The 25338-nt window shown below is 37.2% G+C and overlaps 1 protein-coding gene across 7 annotated transcripts in view; it reads left to right on the top strand.

Moving 5' to 3' along the window:
• SCAF8 (SR-related CTD associated factor 8) overlaps positions 1-25338 on the top strand; it is a 248254-nt gene that overhangs the window by 19450 nt on the left and 203466 nt on the right. For all 7 annotated transcript variants that reach the window (XR_005201851.1, XR_005201857.1, XM_037742039.1 and 4 more), the window contains 2 exons: positions 20271-20354; positions 24298-24342. Coding sequence is in view for 5 of the 7 variants with exons in the window: in XM_037742039.1 (XP_037597967.1) it covers positions 20271-20354; positions 24298-24342 (129 nt within the window). In the remaining 2 variants the exon portion in view is untranslated. The remainder of the gene's footprint in view (positions 1-20270; positions 20355-24297; positions 24343-25338) is intronic.

Here is a 25338-nt window from a genome sequence, read left to right as displayed (position 1 = left end):
TTAGTAGAGACGGGGTTTCACCATGTTGGCCAGGATGGTCTCGATCTCTTGACCTCGTGATCCACCCGCCTCGGCCTCCCAAAGTGCTGGGATTACAGGCTTGAGCCACCGTGTCCGGCCCACTAATTCTTATAAACAAGTTTTCTAATTAATCTTTTCTTTGCCTCTTAAAAAAAAAATAAAGATAATGGTATATATCCTGACTACCTGTAAGTTGGTTTGAATATTTAAAAATCTAATAATTTTATAAATATTTGGAAAGCTAAACAACTTGTATTCTACTACTAGGGAACACTAAGAAATTTTTCTTTCTTTTTTTTTTTTTTTTTTTTTTAAAAAAATTTTTTTTTTTTTTTTTTTTTTTTTTTTTTTTTTTAAAGAGGCTGCAGCTGGGGAACATGTAGTGTCATTGTGGATATCTCTGTTGCCCTGGAAAGTATCTTCATATTATAACATAATTTAATGGTGGGTAAAAGTTACACAGATTATGAGTTGTAAAGAACGTGCTAGATTATGTTCAGCATGTTTCAAGTTGGGAAAATAGTTGAACAAGACTTTTGAACAGCAGACAGTTATAAAATACAGACTGTAATGTATTTTGCTTCTTTATATTTTTGTAATGGAGTCTCACTCTGTTACCCAGGCTAGAGTGCAGGATGTGATCTTGGCTCACTACCTCCTCTGCCTCCTAGGTTTAAGCAATTCTGCCTCAGCCTTCTGAGTAGCAGGGATTACAGTCACATGCCACCACACCTGGCCAGTATTTTAGACTAATATTATTACTTATCATCATGTAAAAGAATTTCATTGTTTTATTATAGCAAGGCTTTTGAGAACGTCAGTTTTAAGCAGTAATAAGGAGGACAGTTTTTTTTTTTTTTTTTTTTTTTTAAAACCAGAATATGTAAAGTAGACCAGGCGCTTTGGCTCACTCTTATAATTCCAGCACTTTGGGAGGCTGAGGCAGACGGATCACCTGAGGTTGAGAGTTTGGGACCAACGTGGCAAAACCCTGTCTCTACTAAAAGATAACAAAAATTAGTTGGATGTGGTGGTGCATGCCTTTAATCCCAGTTACTTGGGAAGCTGAGGCAGGAGAATTGCTTGAATCCAGGAGGCGGAGGCTGTAGTGAGCTGAGATTGTGCCATTGCACTCCAGCCTGGATGACAGAGCAAAACTCTGTCTCAAAAAATAAATAAATAAAATTTTTAAAAATGAGCCAGGCGTGGTGGTGGACTCCTGTAATTCCAGCTACTTGGGAGGCTGAGGCAGAAGAATCACTTGAACCCAAGGGGCAGAGGTTGCAGTGAGCCGAGATTGTGCCACTTCACTCTACCCTGGGAGAAAGAGCGAGACTCCACCACAAAAAAAGAATGTATAAAGTGTCTATTTTATATATATACATATGTATACAATGTACATATTTATAATATACATACACATTTACAAAGAAAGATGTGTATAGAAGACTCTGGAAGGTGGCCTACCAGCCGTTTAACAGTGGTTCTTTCTGAAGAAAGCAGCAGGTGGATAGGGTGCAGTGAACGAGACCTTTTAATAGTTTGATTTTTTTATGGTGATTGTTTATTACCTTATAATTACTATTATTAATTTGAGTCAGACTCTCATTCTGTCACATAGGCTGGAGTGCAGTGGCATGATCATAGCTCACTATAGCCTTGAACTCCTGTCTCAAGTGATCCTCCCCTCTCGGCCTCCCACAGTGTTTATATGCATGAGCCACTGTGCTGTTCTCCATATTGTTTTGTAATATTTTCTCTAAACCCAAACAGTGTATATCTTAGCCATTAGGAAAAAGGGGGAGTTATTCTATTTAGCTGTTACTTGATCAGTAGACTGAAACACTTTATAATATTTTGTTTTTAAAGTCTTCTTGGTTATTAGATTGGTGCTGTTAAATGGTGTGTCACCACACTCATCCATCTGATTCAGTGATTCAATTGTAGATGTTAGTTGCTAGCTAGTGAACTTTTTGTTGTGTTTGGAAACTAGACCACATCTGAGTGCCTGGGTAGTGAGAACTGGGTTTCCATAACTTACAACCAGTTTGAATTTAGTTAAGTCACTTAACCTAATTTTATACATTTGTAAAATGGAAATAGTAAATATCAGTTGTATCAGGCTATATTCTAATAGCAAAAACAGTTATGATAGTGCTTAATAATTGACATTGGACCTCACAGATGAAAAGCATAGTACTGTTTTTATCTTTTTTCTCATGCAGCTGCCTGTCTCTGTCAGATTTTTGTGTTGGTTAGTCTCATTTCTGAACCCTTAGGCCCTGTAGGCTCTTCTACTTATTCTCCCTTTGTTATTTATTTTTTGGTATTTATTATCTTTTCAACTATTATCTCTTCAGAAATTACTTGTATTTTTAAATTTTCTCTTTTGGGATTCAAAAGAGGTGTTTTGTGTACATGTGCATCTGAAATCATCTTGTCACCTCATGTCTAAACTTAACGTTTCCTCCACAAACTTCTTACTTTTAGACTTCTGTTTGTATCAGTAGTAAAATCATGTTCATAAATACTCAGAGTTGAAAACTTGGAATTATCTTAAATGCTTCTCTTTCATCTATATCTTTGTCAGTCATGAAATGTAATGAATTATTTTTTTAAAAAATACTTACTTTGCATCCTTCTGATTCTTTTTATTCCCTGTGTTAACACTTTAGTCCTTATCCTCATCACTTCTCCTTCGGTTTGTTATAGTCAGTTTTTAATTGACTCCTAATTTACTATTCTCTTTTTCTCTAGTTCATATGGTAGAACTAGATAGTTTAGATTATTAGATTATTATTATTGTTATTTTTTTTAGACAGAGTCTCGCTCTGTCACCCAGGCTGGAATGTAGTGTTGTGATCTCAGCTCAGTGCAACCTCCACCTTCTGGGTTCAAATGATTCTCGTGCCTCAGCCTCCTGAGTAGCTGGGGCTACAGATGTATGTCACTATACCCAGCTAATTTATTTTAAGTAAAGATGGGGTTTTGTCATGTTGTCCAGGCTGGTCTTGAACTCCTGACCTCAAGTGACCCTCCCCCCTCACCCTCCCAAAGTGCTGGGATTACAGGCATGAGCCACTGTGTCTAGCCCAGATTATTAGATTAATTTTTATTATTACTAGTTTTATAGTGATTTTGCTTGAATTACTTTGTATTTCCAAAATCCTTTCAGTTTACCCTTGCTTGCCTTCAACCGTACGGGTTCCTGAGTTGTGAATTTAAGACTTTTAATAAGATTATTTCATAAGACTATAAATAAATAAAGAAATATGCTTTTTATATACATTGCATATAAATGATGCTGTGAAACAGGGAGATTTACTATATGCAGAGCTATGCATTATATATTTCCATTTGTGTGTCTGTTGGTTTAGGAACTCAGTGATTTTCTAGTAGGAAAGCACAGAGTTCTGTTGAAATTCTAATGCATTTCCATTAGGAAATACCCACCTTTTGCCTTTTTGTAAATCAGTTTGTAAAGAGAGTTTTATTGATGAGTATGTTATAAATGGAAATAGTGTGGAAGCGAAATCATAGCTGTAACTGGAATGGTCTTTTCCCAATCAGCCTACTTCACTTAGATTTTCTTATTTAACTTTGTCCTTGTAGTTTCTAACTGGATGTTTATTTCACTTACACATCCCTTCCCCGGTATTTTTATTTTGACACTAAATTATGTCATCAGATCTTGTGTTAATGAGGAAAAGTTTGAGGTCCTCCTAGATCCCCCAGATTTGAAATACCACTTTTGTAAAAGGTATTATTTCTCTGTTAAATGCATATAGGAGTGTAAGGAGAGAATAACAAAGATGCTCTGTCACTAATAGTTAAGTTTAACACATACATTTTGAGTTAGTGTCTCTGCACAATTACCTGTGATTACATTTTAGAGATCTTTGAGATCATTAGTGAATTGGGACAATTTCAGAAGTTTGAGAAGCCACTATATTAATAGTGTGTATATCACTGTCACTCTCTACCTCAGTAGATTGTTAGTGAAGTGAGGGTCTTCATGTTATTTTTTGTTCTTAAAGGGTGGAATATAGTGCCAGTGTTCAGTAGTTACAGGAATGTTGACTTGGCCTGTTTACCATTTAGCTTTGAACTGTTAATCAGTTGAATTTGGTTTTGTATTCCCCAATTGTTTAGTTGGTTTTAGTTGATTATACCTTGATGATAAAACTATTTGAGTAACTCCCAAATTTATACATTGCATACAAAGGTGATTATTTTATACTGTTACAAATGAAATTGGGGATTATTTCAGAGTGAAACATACTGCTGCATTGAAATATCTTCTTTAGGCCAGGTGTGGTGGCTCACATCTGTACCCCCAGCATTTTGGGAGGCTGAGGAGGGCAGATCACTTGAGTTCAGGAGTTCAAGACCAGCCTAGGCAACATGGTAAACCCGTCTCTACAAAAAAATACAAAAATTAGCTGGACATGGTGATGCATTCCTGTAGTCTTAGCTACTCAGGAGGCTAAGGTGGATTGTTTGAGCCTGGGAGACAGAGGTTGCAGTGAGCTGAGTTTGCTCCACTGCACTCCCGCCTAGGTGACAGAGTGAGGCCCTGTCTCAATAAATAAGTAAAACGAAGGTTTTTTGGTTGTTTTTTTTTTTTTTTTTTTTTTTTGAGATGAAGTCTTACTCTGTTGCCCAGGCTGGAGTGCAGTGGTGCAACCTCCGTCTCCTAGGTTCAAGCAGTCCTTCTGAGTAGCTGGGACTACAGATGCACGCCACCACACCCAGCTAGTTTTTATTTTTACTAGAGATGGGGGTTTACCATGTTTGCCAGTCTGGTCTCAAACTCCTGTCCTCAAGTGATCTGCCTGCCTCAGCCTCTCAAAGTGCTGGGATTATGGATTACAAAACTTGTCAAAAGTAAAGTTCTGGGGGAAAAATTAAGAGAAATGTTTATTATCAGCCATGGCTTTGGCATTCTGCCTTTTTTTTTTTTTTTTTTTGGACGAAGTCTTGCTCTGTTGCCAGGCTGGAGTCCAGTGGCATGATCTTGGCTCACTGCAATCTCTGCTTCCCGGGTTCGAGTGATTCCTCTGCCTAAGCCTCCTGAGTACCTGGGACTGCAGGTGTGCGCCACTACGCCTGCCTAATTTTTTGTATTTTAGTAGGGACAAGGTTTCATCATATTGGCTAGGATGGTCTCTACCTCCTGACCTCGTGATCCACCAGCCTTGGCCTCCCAAAGTTCTGGGATTACAGGTGTGAGCCACTGTGCTCGGCCGGCATTCTACTTTTTTGAGTAAAATTAATCTACTTTGTCTAAGTGAAGTTTGGTATAAGAAAACTGGATAAATTTCTTTTGCTAGCTCATATTTCGTTGCCTGATTACCTTTACCTTGTATTAAACTACTGTATCTAAGTCAAATCATCACATATTTGAATACCTAATATGTAACTGTGCATTGTGGAAGATATGAAAAAAATACTTTTATTGGCTGCTATTTATTGAGGATTATCAGTATGTAAAGTCAAAGTCAAAATGGGTGGATGAATGGAAAGATAGGATGGATAGGTAGAAAGATGGATAGATCTGTGTATCTGTATGTGTGTGCACACACAGACATACACATTTGAGTACACCGCTGGATGATTATAATTGCTTTAAAATGTTTGATAACTCCAACGTCTGTGTCACGTTGGGATTAGCATTTGTTAATTGTCTTTTTCCTTGAGCAGTGGACAGATTCATGGAGTGTGTGTGTGTGTGTGTGTGAGTGAAGTAAGTTTCACTTTTTTTTTTTTTTTTGAGATGAGGTCTTACTCTGTCAACCAGGCTGGAGTACAGTGGCGTGATCTTGGGTCACTGCAACCTCTGCCTCTAAGGCTCAAGTGATCCTCCCACCTCAGCCTCCTGAGTAGCTGAGACCATGGGTGTGTGTCACCACTCCTTGATAATTTTTTGTATTTTTGGTAAAGACGGGGTTTCATCGTGTTACCCAGGCTGGTCTTCTAATCCTGGTCTCAGGCAGACACTTGGCCTTCCAAAGTGCTGGGATTACAGGTGTGAGCCACTGTGCCTGGCCAAGTTTCACTTACATGCTAGTAACATTTTTAATATTATGTTATAAGACTTCATCAGAATTCTCTGAAGGATGCTGATTTTTGTTATCAGTCAGTCAACATGGTTAACTTCAGGATGCAAGTTCTGTCTTGCTTTTTTGTGGTGGTTCCAGTGTCGGGTCAGTTCTCAAAGCATTTCTTCTCTTGAGTTGCGCACAGTACACGTTCCACTCAAGCGTTAGTCTAGGAATTGGGCCGTGGTGTACATGGACTGTAGTTGTCAGAGTCTTTGCTGTGCTTCTTTGGGTCTTTTTCATTTAGGCATAATTTCAGGATGAGCCCAAGACTTAGTTCATAAGCAAAATTAGGGAATCTTCTTCTCTGACTCTAGGATTCCCATTCATTCTCCAATTGCCAGTGTTCTTTTTCCCTGTTTCTCTGGCCAGAAAGTCAGTTTCTTTCCAAGCTCAGCCTTCAGAATGAAGTAGTAAAAAAGAAAAGTAGGAACTCCTGCACTTCTTCTTTGGATAATAGAGACCCCGTTTCCTGTTCCGTTAGCCACAGATGGATCTTCTTGAGATTTTAGGTGCCAGTGTGGTAATAGGGTCTGCCTTCGAACCCTTGGCTAGGCCAGGTGAAAAAAGGGAGAAGGGGAAATTTTTTTTTTCTTCCCTCCTCCTCCTCTGTAGCATGGAGGAGCCCTTTTTCCTAGTATTCTAGCTGAATGGGGTTTCTTCTAGTGTTTTTTCCACTAGTGTTGGCTACACTCTTCTGTATTCTGCCAGCACTGAAATCAAAGCTGGGACATCATAGATGACACGAAACGCTATGACATTTCCTCAGCTCCCACACACAGCCACCCCCCTCCTTAGCTTTCATTGGTCATTTTTCAGGTTTGACTCTAGTTTCCAGTTTGCCTGCTGTTTTGCTTTCACATTACTCAGGTAGTTGTTTTTTGTCTTAAATTGGGGGTTTTGGGTTGTCATCAGTGAGAGAGCAAGGCCTCGTGGTTTGGTTTACTCTATCTTGGCTTGCACTTTAAAGCCTATGTACCTTTTTTAGAGTATTTTTAACTCCCTCTATTCCAAGGGTTTAGAAAGGATGTGCAAATTTGTGTGTTGAATTAGAGGACTTATGCTGATAAGCTTTTGGTTTTGTGGGGGAGAGTTGATTACAATTTTTCTTTGTTTCAAAGCAGTTTTAAACTAAGTTTCAAAAATAAATCTCTTCTTTAACAGTATTCAAAACTGTAATGTTAATCCTAGACAGTTGTCATGCTTGATAAATGATATATCCTGCTTAATAATATAAAAGGTTATTTATGTGAAAATAGTTGTAGCCCATAGGGAAAGATAATTAGAAAGCATATAAGCATTTGGTTTTGTCATAATAATCTTAAAAAAAATTGTTTGTGTTCATGTTAGTATCTGCAGATATCATAATAATTTTATAAGCTCTTTAAAAAATCAAATTCTGAGCTGGGCATGGTGGCTTATGCCTGTAATCCCAGCACTTTGGGAGGCCAAGGTGGGCAGATCACTTGAAGTCAGGAGGTCGAGACCAGCCTAGCCAACATGGTGAAAACTCATCTTTACCAAAAAAATTTTAAAAATTAGCCAGGTGTGGTGGTGCATGCCTGTAATCCCGGCTACTTGGGAGGCTGTGGTGGGAGAATCATTTTAACCTGGGTGGTGGAGACTGCAGTGAACCAAGATGATGCCACCGCACTCCAACCTGGGCAGCAGAGCGAGACTCTGTCTTAAAAAAAAAAAATTCTGGCTCATTTTCTTTTCTTTTTTTAAAAAATTAATTAGAGGATTTCTTTTTTCTCCCCTACAAAGATTAGATAGATTTAAGCTTACTAGACAGATGTTTGCATATTTCAGGCTTATAACTTTAGGAAAGATAAACGTTACTTCCCCTTGTAATGTCTTACACTTTTTAAAAAAAGGGTTCTGGATTGAAATTCTGAGAGAGATACATAGTATCGTACACTCTTCACCACTTTTATCTTTATTGTATACTTAATTACACTCTGCTAAATGTGTCTGTTAGTTTATTAGAATATTGCCTGTCTCTAAAAGCAGGCTAAGTTTCATAACAGAGGCCTAGTGCTAATGAACATATTTTGAATGAATGATGAATTGTGGGATTATAGATAGTTTATATTTTTTCTTTGTGCATTTTTGTATTTTCCAATTTTTTTAATAATAAAATATTTTATACCACAAAAAAGTTCTAAGAATATTTATAAAATTTTTTTGAAGATGGTCTTGCTCTATCACCCAGGCTGAAGTGCAATGGCCTGATAAAAGCTCACTGCATCCTTGGACTCTTGGGTTCAAGTGGGACTACAGGCATGCACTCCATGTCCTGTAGGTATTTTTTAAAATTTTTATAGAGACAGGGTTTTGCTACGTTGCACAGGCCTCCTGGCCTCTAGCGATCCTCTCATCTTGGCCTCCCAGAGTCATGTTGGGATTTATAGGTGTGAGCCATTGTGCTTGGTTCTAAACATTTTTCTTAAAATAAAAGATTATTTCTTATATTTGATAGCAGGTTATTAGGTATAACATTTCAGATTTTTTTGTGCTTTGTTTCCAGTTACATGTGGTCTATACTTTGTTCAAAGATGCTTTTGAAACACTTCGTTGGGAGGCTGAGGGAGTCTGAGACCAGCCTGGCCAACATGGTGAAACCTTGTGTCTACTAAAACTACAAAAATTTGCTGAGCATAGTGGTGGGCACCTGTAATTCCATGTGCTCAGGAGGCTGAGGCAGGAGAATTGCTTGAACCCCAGTGGAGGTTGCAGTGAGCTGAGATTGCACCACTGCACCCCACACTGTAGCCTGGGTGACAGAGTGAGACTCCTTTTCCAAGAAAAAAGAAAAGAAACACTTTGGAAGTTTTCAGATTGGCACTTTTTTTTAATATAAAAGGGAGGAGCTTGGCATTTATCAAAATCCTGATCTGGGAGAGTTCTCTCAGTATGTCTGTAACATCTCCTTTTGGCTTTTACTCTTTTAAAAATTCTGATCACTCAAGAATATCACTATGTCAGTAGAAGTTAACCAAAGCTTATATTTAAAGCTTTATTTTAAATATTTTTTATAAAGAAATTTACTTTAAAAACCTTAGGAAGAAAAAGTTTTGAAAGTAGTTTTAGGAGACTATAAAAGTCACTATTTGTCATATTATTTTAGAACATGCTTTTCTTAATATGAAATTTGCTGCTGTTATTTCTGAAGTTTCTGTACTTTGGTCACATTTATTAGTGAAATCAGTTTATTAGTGAAACAAATCTGTTAATGTATTTTTACTCCTATATACAAAATATTGCATTTTTCTTTTCACTTACAAACTTAGGAAAAAGCAGAAAAATAGTTTTTAAATTTAATTTCTACTTTGAATTATTAATAGACTGTTTCACAAAATATTTATGAAAACTTTAGTTTATACACATACTAGAAAAAAAAATGCGTTTACATATTTGTTCTTTATTAGTTTTCTATTGCTGTTTAACAGATTGTCACAAACTTAGCTTGTGGCTGAAAACAGCATATATTTGTTTCACAATTTCCGTATGTCAGGATCTAGGCATTGGTTAGTTGGGTCTTTTGCTGATGGTCTCAGCTGGGTGATAGCGGTGTTATCAAGGGCTGGGCTCTCATTTGAAACTTGGGGCCCTCTTTTAAATTCAGTTAGCCTGTTAACTGAATTCAGGTCATTATGGTTATAGGACTAAGGTCTCTTTTTTTTGTTTACTGGCTGTAGGCTATGGGCTGGGCTCTTGTTTGAGAAACTTGGGCTCTCCTAAATTCATTTAGGCTGTTAGCTGAATTCAGGTCCTTATGGTTATAGGACTGAGGTCTCTTTTTTGGTTTATTGGCTGTGGGCCACAGGTTACTCTCAGTTTCTAGTGGCTACCCTCATATCCTAGTAGCCATTGGTCTCATCTCTGGTCTACTGCAGTAGTTATAGGAGTGACTGTCCCATCATATTTATAGGTCCCACCCATACTGAAGGATGGGTCGATATATATAGGGGATTATACAGGGTGTGTACCACCATCGGGTAGAAGTCTTGGGAGCCATCTTAGAATTCTGCCTACAAAAGCTGTTCTAACAAAACCAATGATCATTTTGTATATTTCCTTTTAATGTCTTTTGCAAACTACATTTTTATTTATAATACAAATATTTCACCTTGAGGCTTTGGAAGTTTCATTACTATCACTTACAAATATAGCGATACTTCTGATTACAAAATAAGGGATTTTATTTGATAATTCAAATATCTGTAGTGTAGTTTTAATTCTTAACATTTTAGTTCTGCTGGTTATCTTCATATAACTGAATAATAATTTTATATTGCTGTTTCTGGGTTGGTCAGTTTTAGGCATTATTGATTTTTTGCAATAGCAGGTGATTTACTAGTTCACTTGTGTCATTCCTGCCTTCTAATCCCTTGATTTTGGGTGGTGAGACTGGATTTCTCTAGGACAAAGTATTTTCCTCCTTGGTTATATTTTCTTGTGTGTATTGTAGCTTATGGTTTCCTTTTTATTTCATAATTTACCAACCTTTTTATCACATTCGCATTTCCTGGAAGTTTGTGATATCTCTGATTCTTCTCCCTGCCTCATTCTGCTTTTCATTGAATTTTTATGCCTTTTTTTTCTTGCATTTTTTATTGTTCTCCTAATAAGAGGAAGAAAAAATCTGGTTAGCATGCTGTCTTGAATTCAAAGTATCAAGATTGTGTTGGTTGCAGAAACTTTTATGAAGTTTTTGATTTTGGACATTTGGGAGATTTTAGTCAGTACTCTCAAGGGCTTGAAGGACCGATGTTAAGAAAGATGGATTGAGGCCGAGTGCGGTGGCTCACGCCTATAATCCCAGCACTTTGGGAGGCCGAGGCAGGTCGATCACGAGGTCAAGAGATTGAGACCATCCTGGTCAACATGGTGAAACCCCGTCTCTACTAAAAATACAAAAATTAGCTGGGTGTGGTGGCGCAGCCTGTAGTCCCAGCTACTTGGGAGACGGAGGCAGGAGAATTGCTTGAACCCGGAAGGCGGAGGTTGCGGTGAGCCGAGATCGCGCCATTGCACTACAGCCTGGGTAACAAGAGCGAAATTCCGTCTCAAAAAAGATGGATTGAATTGATTACATTTAGTTACTTTAGATTCACGCGTCAGGTTAATTCCATTGATCATAAAACCAGCAACCTGTACATAAGCAAGATGTTGATGGTTCTCTGGGATATAACTGAACATAAGCTATTAGGCTCTTCAGGGTCAGTATACTAATTCATTTAATATTGCTAAAATTGGGAAAGGCACTAAAATTTTTGAAGTGAAGAAACTTAAAATAACAAACATGAAGTACAACATTTTGTTAAATTTTGGATTTTGAATAATGAGTTTAGTGCATAGAGGAGGGAAGGACATAAATAAAGGTACTCTCCAGGGATGTGAGAATTGCAGTGCTTACATCTAAAACAGAAACAAACCTCATATCTGTAGGATTAAGAATCCAGGGGTTGGCCTAGTTTTGTAAGTAAGTTCTATTGGAACACACTGTGCCAATTCATACACAAATTATTTATGGCTGTTTTCCTGCTACAAAGGGGAGAGCTGAGTAGTTGTGACAGAGACGATATGACCTGCAAAGGCTAACGTGGTTACTATCTGGCCCTTTTCAGAAAAAGTTTGCTGATCCGGGACCTAATTGATGAATGCTTTTAAGAGCTTGATTAAAGTTAAGTTTTGTGATGGAGCAGCCATCTCAGTTTAGGTAAAAGATTCCTTAATTCAAATCAGAAATTGATTTGACTGAAAAGTCTTCACATTAAAAATATGCATTTGCTGTGGTGCCTACAATTTAAAATTTTGCAAGTTTAAGAAACATTCTTAAATGTACCTGATGGAAGTTGAAACATGAAGAATGAATTAATTAGACTGAAAACCAAGGCTCTTGTTTAGTATATCTTAATTGAAATCAAGTATTGAGTTGCCAAAGGAAAGGACAGGTGAGGACTGGTCATTTATTTCAATCCCTGAGGTCAGATGAGCATAGAGAGTTTGCACACAAGTAAAGAGTATGGTCATTTGACATTAGATAATATTAGAACATGGCATATGTGGCGAATAAACTTTAGGAAGCAGAGTTCAGAGTGAGTAAAGCACAGCAGGGACCAGTAGCCCTAGAAAAGGTAGAATATGATGGAACAAACTAACTGGGATCAACAGCCACTTAAGTCTTTGGGAAACATGGCAGCAGGGAGCCAGCTCTCAAGTAGACTCGTAAGATGGAAACCTATAGAGAACACTGGGTAGCAGGAGAGCCCAAGCCGAGCGTGTAGCCATGGTCTTCTCACCCAAGCATAGAGTTGGGAGCCAGCAGGCAAAGGAAAAGAAAGGTCCCAGAATTAGCTTTCATTCTTTTTCAGCATTTTTCAGTGTAAAACCATGATTTGTTTTCTGTCCTGGATTAGATTTTGAGAATATGAAGAGAATAACATTCCCAATTCTTGGAGGCAAGTTAACATATCTGATTAGAATGAGAATTGGAATGAAACTTGGTAGTTCCCAATAGCAGTGTGCAGTATTAATAAATTATCAGCTGGATAATGAAGGTAGATTATTGAATATTTTTTGTGTACCAGACATTGTCTTGTAAAGAAGTTAGATACAGTCTCTATGTACATTTTTTAAAGAAGTTCATTAAAAGCTTCTAATGGGCCAGCATCATCATCATATTCTTTTTCCAAAGTACTAATTGTTAGTTTAGTGTCATTCATAAAATTTTCAACACATGATCTTTGATGGAGTTCCTTGGAAGACAGCTATGCTCAACACTCTACCACCAGCACTATCAGATGGAGGTCTTTGGAGGATTAAGTTTGATGCTTGGGATTGAGCAGTAGTGGACTGTATAAACACCTAAATTTTGGACGAAGTTACTTGGAAACTACACGATGACAAAGTGCTTCCGAAGTCATGTGCTAGGTTCACATTAGTTCAGTAAATGTTGAATAAACTTACACTCCAACCGATTTTAAAACAACCATGAAACAGCTTAATTAACAAAATGAAACACAATAGAAAACAGTTTATTTTTGTATACAACGAAACTAGTTAAATATGGCAGAGAAATAGATGTCAGTAGACATTAGAAATGTGTGTTCAGATTAGTAGAATAAACATATCAGCAAGATCCCTAGAAGCCAACGAAAGAAAGCAGGAAACATGTTAAATCATACATCTTTGACAAAAAGTAAGCACTAACTAACTGAATCACTCTCTCATTTCTGAATTTAAGTAGACTATTTCTTTAATAGGGTCAGTAAAAGACACTGTTGTAGGAGAAATTTTTATCAACCTTCTTTAAAATTGAGGAATTCGTATTAAATTTTAGTAAGGGCATTCAGTGAAGAATTAGATGAAATAATGTTTTCTGATTATCATATTTAACAAGGTCCATTTTGGAGACTCTAGAGAAATAATTAATTGGAAGCATATGTACGCTGACCCTTGAAAAACTGGAGGTTTAGGGGCATGAACCCCCTGGGTAGTTGAAAATCATGTAACTTTTGACTCTTTCCCAAATAATAATAGACTACTGTTGACCAGAAACCTTACCAATAGCATAAGCAGTTAATTAACACATATTTTGTATATGTATTGTATACTGTGTTAATGTCAGAGAAAAGAAAATGGTATTAAGAAAATTATGAGTAAGAGGAAGTATATTTATTAAGTAGAAGTAGGTCATCATAAAGACCTTTACCCTCATTGTTTTCATGTTGAGTAGCTGAGGAAGGGGGAGAGGAGTGATTGGTCTTGCTGTCTCAGGGGTGGCAGAGACAGAAGAGGTGGAGGAGGTAGAAGGGCAGGCAGGAGAGGCAGACACACTCAGTGTAACTTCACAGAAATCATAATTTCTGTCTGACTTTTTTGCTTTTTTATTTCTCTAAAAATGTTTCTATACCATGGTACCAATCCTTCCATTGTTGGCTTTAATTTCAGTGCTTGTGCCATAGGAGGGTTTGTGTTCTAAAAATAAATCAAAAGCAGTCTTGAATAATTGTAACTCTTCTGCTAGATTGTCTAAAGTAGATTTATTTTCTGGCACTGCTTCTTCTGCTTCTTCCTGACCATCTGGCACTGGTTTGGAAGCACTCTTGTCCATCAAGTTGTCTTCTGTTAATTCCTTTGATGTGATATGTTAGCTCTTGAATTTCTCCAAGATTCATATCCTAAAATCCTTCACCTCCCTCCAGCTTTTTTGTTTTTGCTGTATCCACAATTTCATGATTTCCTTGATTGGCTCTATTATAAATCCTATGAAGTCACGGACAACATCTGGACAACGTTTTGCCCAGCAGAAATTTGTTGCTTTGTGCTTCGTGGTTTTCACAGCTTTTTGTGTGTGTGTGGCAATGGTGGCATCTTCAGTGGTGTAATACTTCCAGACTCTATGATGTTCTATTAGGGTTCTCTTCCACAGCATTGACAATCCTTTTTATAGAGTACAGTATATAATGAGCCTCAAAGATCCTTATGACCCCCTGATCTAGAGGCTGAATTAGAAATGTCTTGTTTGGGGGCACGTAGACTACTTTGATGCCTTCATTGTTGAACTCTTGGAGCTCTGGGTGGTCAGGGGCATTGTCCAGTATGAAAAGAATTTTAAAAGGCAGTTCCTTACTGGCAAGGTACTTCTAGACTTCAGGGACAAAGCATTGATGGAACCAGTGCAAAAAAAGTGTTCTCGCCCAGGCCTTCCTGCTGTACAACCAAAAGACTGGTAGCCAGTGCTTATCTTCCTATCAAGGCTCAGGTTAGCAGCCTTATAGAAAGGGCAGTCCGGATTATAAACCTGACTGCATTTGCACAAAACAGTAGAGTTAGCCTATCCCTTCCTGCCTTAAATCCTGGTGATTGCCTCTCTTCTTTAACAAAAATGGTTCTGTGTGTGTGTGTGTGTGTGTGTGTGTGTGTGTGTGTGTGTTTCCAGAATAGGGTACTTTCATCTGCAAAAATCTGTTCAGGGAGATACCCATTTTCCTCAACGACATTCTTAAATTTTTTTTTTTTTTTTTTTTTTTTTTTGAGATGGAGTCTTGCTCTATAGCCCAGGTTGGAGTGCAGTGGTGCAGTCTTGGCTCACTGCAACCTATGCCTCCCAGGTCCTGGTTCAAGCAATTCTCATGCCTCAGCCTCCTGCGTAGCTAGAATTACAGGCCCAGCTAATTTTTGCACTTTTAGTAGAGGTTTCACCATGCTGGCCAGGCTGGTCATGAATTCTTGACTTTGTGATCTGCCGGCCTCCACCTCCCAAAGTGCTGGGATTACAGGTGTGAGCCACCATGCCCAGCCAAATTCTTAATGATGTCTGGGAAATTGCCTGTTCCCTCTTGGTTGGCAGAAGCTGCTTCTCCTGTTTTCTTCTCTCTCTTTCTCTGTCTTTTCTTTCTCTCCTTCCTTTCTTTACTTTCTCTGTTTCTCTCTGTCTTTCTCTATCTCTCCCTCTCTCTTTGTCTCTTTCTTTTGATAGGGGTTTCACTCTGTCACCCAGGCTGGAGTGCAGTGGCACAATCATAGCTCACTGCCATCTTTGCCTCCTGGGTTCAAGTGATCCTCACACCTTAGCCTGTAGCTGGGACTACAGGCACAGGCCAGCATGCCAGCTAATATTTTTTCTATGTTTTAGAGAAATGTGGTCTCACCATGTTGCCCAGGCTAGTTTTGAACTCCTGGAATCAAGTGATCCTCCTGCCTTGGTCTCCCAAACTGCTGGGATTATAGGCACGAGCCACCATACCTGACCTTCTCCTGTTATCTTAAAATGATCAAGCAATCCTTGCTGGCATTAAATTCTCCAGCTTTAGATCTTTCATCTCCCGTTTGCTTTAAGGTATCATATGATGACTTAGCTTTTTCTCTAATGATATTAGAGTCTGTACATATGCCTTTCTTATAACAATTCTATACCCACACAGAGGCTGCATTTTCAATACAAAGTAGAAAGGTATTTCAGAAAAAGTTTGAGGTGTTTCACCTTCTGGGGTAGCTGCAGTGACAGCGTCATGAATTTCCTTTTCTTTTTTGACAATGGTCCTTATGTTGGATTCATTTATCTTGAAAAGGTGGACAACTGCTGCTGAAGACCTCAACCTACTGTACATATCAAGCAATTCAGCACTTTTCTTGTCGTGACTTTTCTCTGCTTCTTGAAATCACCTTCAGCATCACTAGTGCCACTTCACATGGGTCTGTGGTCGCATTCATGGTTTATGTTACTGCACTACACACAATGAAAAATTCTCAAGAACTGCAAGAGATCATTTTTTTACTGTGATATTCAGTTTGCTAGAGAGAGGAACTGCTCATGCAGAAATGGTGATATCACATGGCATTTTAAGTGGATGCTCACACTTGGACTCCCTGCAAAGCACCAGAAGGTGGCTATAAAATTATTATACTAGAAGTTAGTTTTTTGCAGTTATGATTAATACCACATCTTTATGTTTCTCTTTCCTGTAAATGGCGCTATGTATGTTATAGTTGTAAATGATAAACTAAACTAGTATCTACATAAATTTTATACATTCATGACACACACACAAAATCGAGTGTGGTGGTCTGTGCCTACAACCCAGCTACTTGGAAGGTTGAGGTAGGAGGATCAGTTGAGCCTGGGAGATCAAGGCTGCTGTGAGCTGTGCTTGTGCCACAGTAGCACTCCGGCCTGGGTGACAAAGCGAGACCCTGTCTAAAAAAAAAAGTTCTTAGTACGTGATGGGATCCTAATCCTTGTCAACTGTTATGAACAGATGGGTGCCTTTATGGGAACTTAATGGGGAAGCATGTTTGCACTTCTACCAGGATTAATTTCCACTTGGGCAGCAGTTAGTCTTTGGTTAAACTTTTTTGTTGTTGTTTTTTGAGACAAAGCCTCGTTCTGTCACCCATGCTGGAGTGCGGTGGCATAGGCTCACTGAAACCTCCATCTCCCAAGTTCAAGCAATTCTTGTGCTTCAGCTTCCTAAGTAACTGGGATTACAGGTGTGTACCCCCACACCTGGCTAATTTTTATATTTTTAGTAGAGATGGGGTTTCGCCATGTTGGCCACACTGGTCTCAAACTCCTGGCCTCAATTGATCCACCTGCTTTGGCCTCCCAAAGTGCTGGGATTACAAGTGGAACCCACTGTGCCTGACCTTAAACTCTTATTAAATTAAATTGCGTTAAAAGAACTTAGGTCCTTTGTCTCTTCTTGTCAGTCAGCATCACCCTGTGACAAGAAGAGACAAAGGACGTAAGTTCCTTTAATGCAATTTAACTTAATAAGAGTTTACCTGTAGGATTATTTAATACTTGACTAAAAATCAAGTACGTATTAGTTAAATAACCCTACAAGTAAACATTAGATTGCAGCAATGAATGCCTCAAAAGTATTATAAATGATAGCACAAGAGGTATTATTGATCTGGTTGGGGAGGTTGGGAAGCTGCTCCTCATTAGGTGATGCTTTAAGATGGATGGGTATGTATTAACTAGTGGAAAAACCCTGGTAGAGAGTATTCCAAATAGAGGAAACAAGCCTTATTTTAAAGGCCCTGTGGCAGGGAACTGAAAAAAGACCACTGTGTGTCTGGAATAGAAGAGTGGAACAATGGTGTGAGATGAGGCGGGAAAGGTAGACAGGAGTTAGGATGGACAGGGCTTTAAATACAAAGATTTTTCGTTTTTATCCAAAGAGTATGAAATCATTGACCATTTTAAGGGGGATGCGTAGTAGGAGTGGGTGAGTGTCAGTTACCTGATCACATTAGTTTCTGAAAAGATAGCTGTATTTGAAGTGAATTAATGCAGGAACAGAAAACTAAATGTTGCATGTTCTCACAAGTGAGAGTTAGACATTGGGTACTCATGGACATAAAGATGACAACAGTAGTTATTGGGGTCTGCTAGAGGAGGGAGGGAGGAAGGGGTTCAAAAACTGTTGGGCACTAAGCTTAGTACCTGTGTGATGGGATCTTTTTGTACCACAAACCTCAGCATCACAAAATATACCCAGTAACAAACCTGCACATGTACCCCTGAAATCCAAAATAGAAGTTGGAAATGGGGAAGATAGCTGTAAACATGGTAGGGAGAACATACCACATTTTTTTAGATGTTCTTCAGGTGAGAGATTAAATTGGACTGTGGTCATGGTATGGTGGTGGTTAGAATTCTAAAATATGAGTTAGTAAAAAGTGGGAGAGGAGACAAATATGGGGAAAACTGGGCAGAATTCAGAGATAAAAAGGACAAAAATGAATAAAATTGAATGTTGTAAGGGGTGCTGGAGTAAAAGCTCTGAAGGATTCCCTAAGTTTGTTGTTAATTAACCCAGAAATTCTGTTTGAATTGCATGTAAAATCTGTTGAAGTTGTTTCTGCAGTGTTCTGATGGCCAAAGTTTAGTTTCCAGACTTCTAATATCTTATGATATTATACTTAAAAATCAGCATTTATGCGTACAATAGAACTTTTAATCAGTATTCATTTAAGTTTAGTTGTCTGTTGCCTGATACCTTCACATTGAAGTAGTATTCTTTCCCTTTGCTTATATGAGAAATTTCAAAACAAAGATTTGGAGGTAGGCCAGTTGCTGTGGCTCATGCTTATAATACAGCACTTTCAGAGGCGAAAGTAGGCAGATCGCTTGAGATCAGGAGTTCAAGACCAACCAGGCAACCTGATCAAACCCCACCTCTACAAAACATAAAAAAATTAGCCTGTGTGGTAGCATGCACGTATAGTCGTCCCAGCTACTTGGAAGGCTGAGGTGGGAGGATCATTTGAACCCAAGAGGTACAGCCTTCAGTGAGCCATGATCGTGCCCCCGAACTCCAGCCTGGATGGCACAGTGAGACCCTGTCTCAAAAAAACAAAAATTAAAAAAAGATTTGGGAATGGGGTGGGATTCCTGTTAAACAGTAGAGCCCTTGTTTTGTTTGTTTATTTATTTTTTTTTTTGAGACAGTCTCCCTCTGGAGGCTACCAGGCTGGAGTACAGTGGCATCATCTCAGCTCACTGCAGCTTCTGCCTCCTGGGTTCAAGCAATCCTCCTGCCTCAGCCTCCCAAGTAGCTGGGATTACAGGTGCCTGCTACCACACCAAGCTAATTTTTTGTGTTTTTAGTAGCACCGGGGTTTCACCATGTTGGCCAGGCTGGTCTTGAAATCCTGATCTTAGGCGATGATCCACCTGCCTAGGCGTTCCAAAGCACTGGGATTACAGGCACTAGCCACTATGCCTGGCCAGAGCCCTTGATTTTTTAAAACAGTTTTATTAAGACACATAGCATAAAACTAGTCAACATAAAGTATACAATTCAGTGGTTCTATGCAACCATCACCACATTCCGTTTTAAAATACTTTAATGATCTCAACAAGAAACACGCTACTCATCAGCAGTCGTTCTTCATTTATCTCTAAGTCTTTCAGCCCTAGACAACCACCAATAGATTTGCCATTTCTGGATATTACATATAAATGGAATTATATAATATATTGCCTTTTTTATCTGGCAGCTTTAGTTTAGCATAAGGTTTTCAAGGTTTATTCGGATTGTAACATGTATCAGTACCTTTTTCTTTTTGTGGCTCATATTTCATTGAATAGATATATATTTGTTTACTTATTAGCTGACAGACATTTGGGTGTCTGCCTTTAATGAATTTTATATGAATAAAGTGACAGTGACCACACATGTACAGGTTTCTTTTTCTTTCTTTCTTTTTCAACCCTGAGACAGGAAAAAGTATCATGTACAAGTTCTATGTGAACTTATGTTCTCAGTTCTCTTGGGTGCATACCTAGAAGTAGAATTGACTGGGTCATATGTTGACTGTGTTTAATCTTTTGAGGAAGTGTCAAGCTGTTTTCCAAAGCTGCTGCAACATTTTACATTCCCACCAGTATTGTCTGAGGGTTTCAGTTTCTCCACATCCTTGCTAACACTTGTTACTGTCTTTTTGATTATAAGCAAGTGTGAAGTGGTAGCTCATTATAGTTTGATTTGCATTTCCCTGATGGGTAGTGATGTTGAACTTGATTGTGGTTTCATTGAAAATATAAAAATGAACATGTTTGGTAGCTTCATGTAATTGCTTGGAGAGTTTTGCTGTATGTAAAATTTGTTGTTCTTTTTTCATCAGTTGTATTCCCTGAATGACTATAAACCACCCATTTCTAAAGCGAAAATGACCCAAATTACTAAGGCAGCCATCAAAGCTATTAAGGTGAGTAATAAATTTTACTCTTCTATTTTCAAAAGAAAAACAATATTAATAGTTTGGATGGGGGATAATTTTTATGGATTATATGTTCTTTCTCACTTTACAGTGTTAACACATATTAATCGTGGAAAAACACAAAAAAGAAAATCTGTCACCTGTATACACTCCCATTTGGTGATAAACAATGTTTATTTTAAAATTATTGTTATTTTTTAGGGACAAGGTCTTATTCTGTCACCCAGGCTGTACTGCAGTGGCACAATCATAGCTCACCGTGGCCTTGACCTCCTGGGCTCAAGTGATCCTTTTGTCTCAGCCTGCCAAACATTTAATGTCTTAATAAATATTCTTCCTTAAATGTTCTTCCATAAATTTTTTTGAAGCAGTCCTTTTTCCTTACATTTCTTAGGTAATATTTTGGGTATATCCACTTTATGGAGAGTGTGTTTAACACTGTCTTTTGCCACACTAACTTGGTAGCATCTTGAAAATATGAATTGATAAAAGATTTCTGTATATTGATATATTCATTTTTTTCTTATTGATTCTATTATTATAGATTCAAAAATAGGCCCTTAGGGTATACAGTTGTGCCTCATTCTACTTAAGGTATTTGAACTGTGGGAAAAGGCCAGAGGCATTTAACCATTGCTCTGATAAAGTAGGTTTGAATCTATATTGACTTGTGGATACTTCTGAAAATCTCAGGAAAAGGTTGGGTTGTCTCTGGAAAAATACATATATGCACAAAATTTTATAGAAAATTTTCTGGCAAAAGAACCTTTTCAAGCTCAGCCATAGATATCTTCCCGAAGAAATCCCCAGGGATTCCTAACTTAGTAGGCCTCTTAAAATTGGGAATGGATGAGTACTTATTTCTAATTAAGTAGGTATTAACCTATGACTATTCAGTGATATGTTTTCCTGCTCATAATTAAAATATTAACCATAACCAAAAGCACCAGGTATTTAAATTATCTTTTAAATAACAGCACTATATTAGATTTAACAAATTCCTATTTACTAGTAATTACTACCGGGAGAAAATTGAGATGATTAATTGATTTTGCAGTTTTCTAGCGGCTAAAGCTTAGTTTTCAGACTTGTTACTATCTTACACCTATAGTTAAATTCATGTACTTACATGCCAGAACATCAGAGAGGACAACAACAATAACGGTAAGGACTTTGAAGTCAGAAAGTTTTTCAAAGACATGATTTTTTAGAGTATTAGATAGAGTCACTGTAGAATGATTTTATTCTCTTGTATTTTATACTATTCTATATTATGATCTGACTTTTATGACCATGATCATTTTAGAGTATGCAAACGTGTATTAGTTTTATTCTGTGAAAATTAATAATTGATGCACTTTAGATAACTTGTTGAGCAGAATACTTTCTTAATAGAGTCAGTGAAGTATAGGTCCAAACAGTATTTTTTATTTTCAGATGTCAGACGGGTCTGAGAGAAATTAAGTAATTTGCAGTAGTAGGAGTAAATATAGCTGGAATTTTAATCCAGAATTCTGTCAACCAAGAGTCTAACTTTTTGGACACAGTGGCACACATCTGTAGTCCCAGCTACTGGGTAGGCTGAGGCAGGAGGATCGCTTGAATCCAGGAGTTCGAGGCCAGCCTGGCAACATAGTGGGACCCTGTCTCAAAGCTTTTTTTAAAAGAAGTACTTAGAAGATTAAATGTTTTTTAAAAAGAGTCTAATATTTATTATTATGATATATTTTACTATTTTGACTTATTTTTAATGTTTTGACTTTTGAAAAAATTTAAACTTAAGTTTCAAATTATTATGGTGAGCAGGACATATTATTCCCTTGGATTTGCTAATTGTTGACATTCTGTTACATATGGAAGTTAGTTTCAGACTTCATTCATAATAGCAATCCTTGTTACATGCTTGAATTTGAAACTCCTAAGAATAAAGACATTTTCCTAGGGAACCATAATATACCAATCACATGCAAGAAATTTCACTTTTACTTTGATATAATATTGTTATATATTATACAGTTCATCCTTACTTTTAATATTGTTGCATTGTTGACTAGTAGCTGTTCCTTTCAACCCTGCCTTTTTCAGAATCCAGTCTAGATCACACATTATACTTACTTGTCCTGTCACACAGCCCTTGTTTTTTTGTGACATTGATGTTTTTGAAGAGTCCAGACCAGTTATTTTTTACTACTTTGTTATTTTAAATGGCATTTAGGAGATATATATATATATATGTATATATATATATAAATACCTGGTATTTTAAACTACATTTTATTAATCAGATTTAAATGATACTGTGTTTCATATTGATGTAAGTCATTGTATTTTATATAGAAGTGATTAATGAGTGATGATGGTTAACATTGCACTGTCAACAAAACCACCCAGATAACCTATTGTGGAAGAGGGCCTATGAGAATTAATAAACTTTCAGTTAAGATTTAGGAAGCAGTTTTATTCTAATTATGTATAGTAACTAGAAGCAGAGAACACTGTCAAGGTGTCTTCCAGAAGAATTCTTTATTCAATAAGTAGTTATTTAATATTTTGCATATTGATTTTTAAATGTTTAGGTGCCTATAAAGTGCCCACTTAAGTAGTTGTTTTAGCTTTTTTATTTAAATAACTGAAACCATTGAGTAAGCTGTTACTTTATTGTAAGTAACTTTAGCCAAACTTAAACTTTGGGTTTGATTTGATTTGGTGAATATGAGTTCATGATGTTTTCCTTTATTTTTGATTTTATAAATACTGGATTTAGTGCTGAGATTTAGTCAAATGTTCATATTTCTTCAGTCTAGGGGAATGTTCCTTAAAAAGCATAATTCATGAGAAGAAAAGTATAAAGGGATCCAGGCACGGTGGCTCATGCCTATAATCCCAGCACTTTGGGAGGCCGAGGCAGGTGGATCAGTTGAGGTCAAGAGTTTGAGACCAGCCTAGCCAACCTGGTGAAACCCGATGTCTACTAAAAATACAAAAATTAGTCAGGCGTTGTGGCGTGTGCCTATAGTCCCAGCTACCCGGGAGGCTGAGGCAGGAGAATCACTTGAACTCGGGAGGCAGGAGTTTCAGGGAGCCGAGATTGCGCCACTGCACTCCAGCCTGTGCGACAGAGTGAGACTTTGTGTCAAAAACAAAAAAAGTATAAAGAGAAGCACAATTCAAGTTAGTTATTTAAACAGAAATAATATGCCAATATGGTATTGTTGTGGTATTAAAATTTATTAGGCACAAATTCTATATACTTTATGCTAAATTTATAATTCATCTCAAGTTTATAGTGCTATATTTTATGAAACTTAAATCGTCTTAAGTTTTCTCACAATTGATAGTGGCCCATTACTAATTTTTATTCTATATGTTCACTTCTGCTAACTCATATTGTCTGATCCATTAGGATATTATACATTTCTGTGTTTTATATTCTTGCAGTTCATTTTCCAGGAGAAGCAGAAGGAGATAAATGAAGTTGAAAACAACTACCTTACATATATTTATTAATGTTATTTGTAGTTATCTTTTCTAATTTACCTTTATTTAACTGATAAAATTATACTGTGTTAAATCTGTACTTTTCCTTTCATGAAATTAAGAATATACACCCACCAGTACTTAGCAAAAGTGTTTTGCTGTCAACACAACTGTTTGTTAAAGTATACTTTCAGAAAGTCTTCAGTAGCGTTATTTTATATCTATGGCAAGGCAGCATACTTTGGGCATACTGATTATCTACTTCAAAGAAGCCCTTTACTAATTATATAGCACAGCTGGTTGCATATGGTGAGTGACAAGAATGTTTGTCTCAGAATTCTTGGTTAAGATAATTGTTTAGATAGACCTTTGGAGCTATGTAAACCTATGGTTAGCAGAAAATTTTAGTCTCAAACTGATTTTAAAATCATGCTTCGTTTTTTTCCTCTTTTAGTTCTATAAACATGTGGTACAGAGTGTTGAGAAGTTTATTCAGAAAGTAAGTATATAATTTTCCATACTTGTGCTAAATGTACTGTAATTGTAGATTAATGCCTGTACTCTTCTCCTTTAGATCGAATACACAACCTTAAGTTGTTTTGATGGACTGTTAAAAAGTGATTCCAGTTATTTTATTTTCTACTTAGGAAATGAAAGTACCTTTCAGATAATTGTACTTAGGTTTGTATTCTGCCTATGTTCATGTGCCTAAATGTAAGCAGAGACAGTTTGAGAATCAGTGTCATGTGGCTTTAAGGATTCAGCGATGTTACAGTGTGTTTATGTTCTTCATCTAGGAGAAGGATACGGATTTGAAGTGAGATTTCAGTCATTCAGCTAGCTAGGTAACTTTGAATAAGTCAGTTCTTTTTTGTTTTTTTAAGTTCTTGTTTTCTCAATATTTAAAATATAGTATTAATAGGCTGGGCACAGTGGCTCACGCCTGTTATCCCAGCACTTTGGGAGGCCATGGTGGGCGGATCACTTGAGGCCAGGAATTCAAGACCAGCCTGACCAAGATGACAAAAGCCTGTCTTTACTAAAAGTATAAAAATTAGCTGATGTGGTGTCAGACACCTGAATCTCAGACTTGGGAGGCTGAAGCACCTAATTGTCTGAACCCAGGAGAGGTTGCAGTGAGCTGAGATTGCACCACTTCACTTCAGCCTGGGCCAGAGTGATACCTGTCTCAAAAATATATGTGTGTGTGTTTGTGTGGTGTAGTATTGATAAAATATATTTGGAGATTAAGTAGTTAGGTAACTTGAAGCTAAGATACAGGGTTGAATAACAAGTATACTGTCTTTCAGTTAAAGTATAAAACTGTTAGTGATTAGAAAATTTTATTTGGCCTAAAGCTTTTAAAAGTATTTCTCAGAGATTGTTGTTCTGATTAAAGATCTTTCTTTTTTTAAAAAAAAATTTTAATGTCTGATTTTTGGTTGTTTTTTTTTTTTTTTTTTTTTTTTTTTTTTTTTTTTTTTTTTTTTTTTTT

This window comes from Cebus imitator, unplaced genomic scaffold (genome assembly GCF_001604975.1).
Source record: "Cebus imitator isolate Cc_AM_T3 unplaced genomic scaffold, Cebus_imitator-1.0 Scaffold6, whole genome shotgun sequence".
Lineage (NCBI taxonomy): Eukaryota > Metazoa > Chordata > Mammalia > Primates > Cebidae > Cebus > Cebus imitator.
Note: the sequence above shows the minus strand (reverse complement) of the source record. Positions and strands in the feature narration are given on the sequence as shown.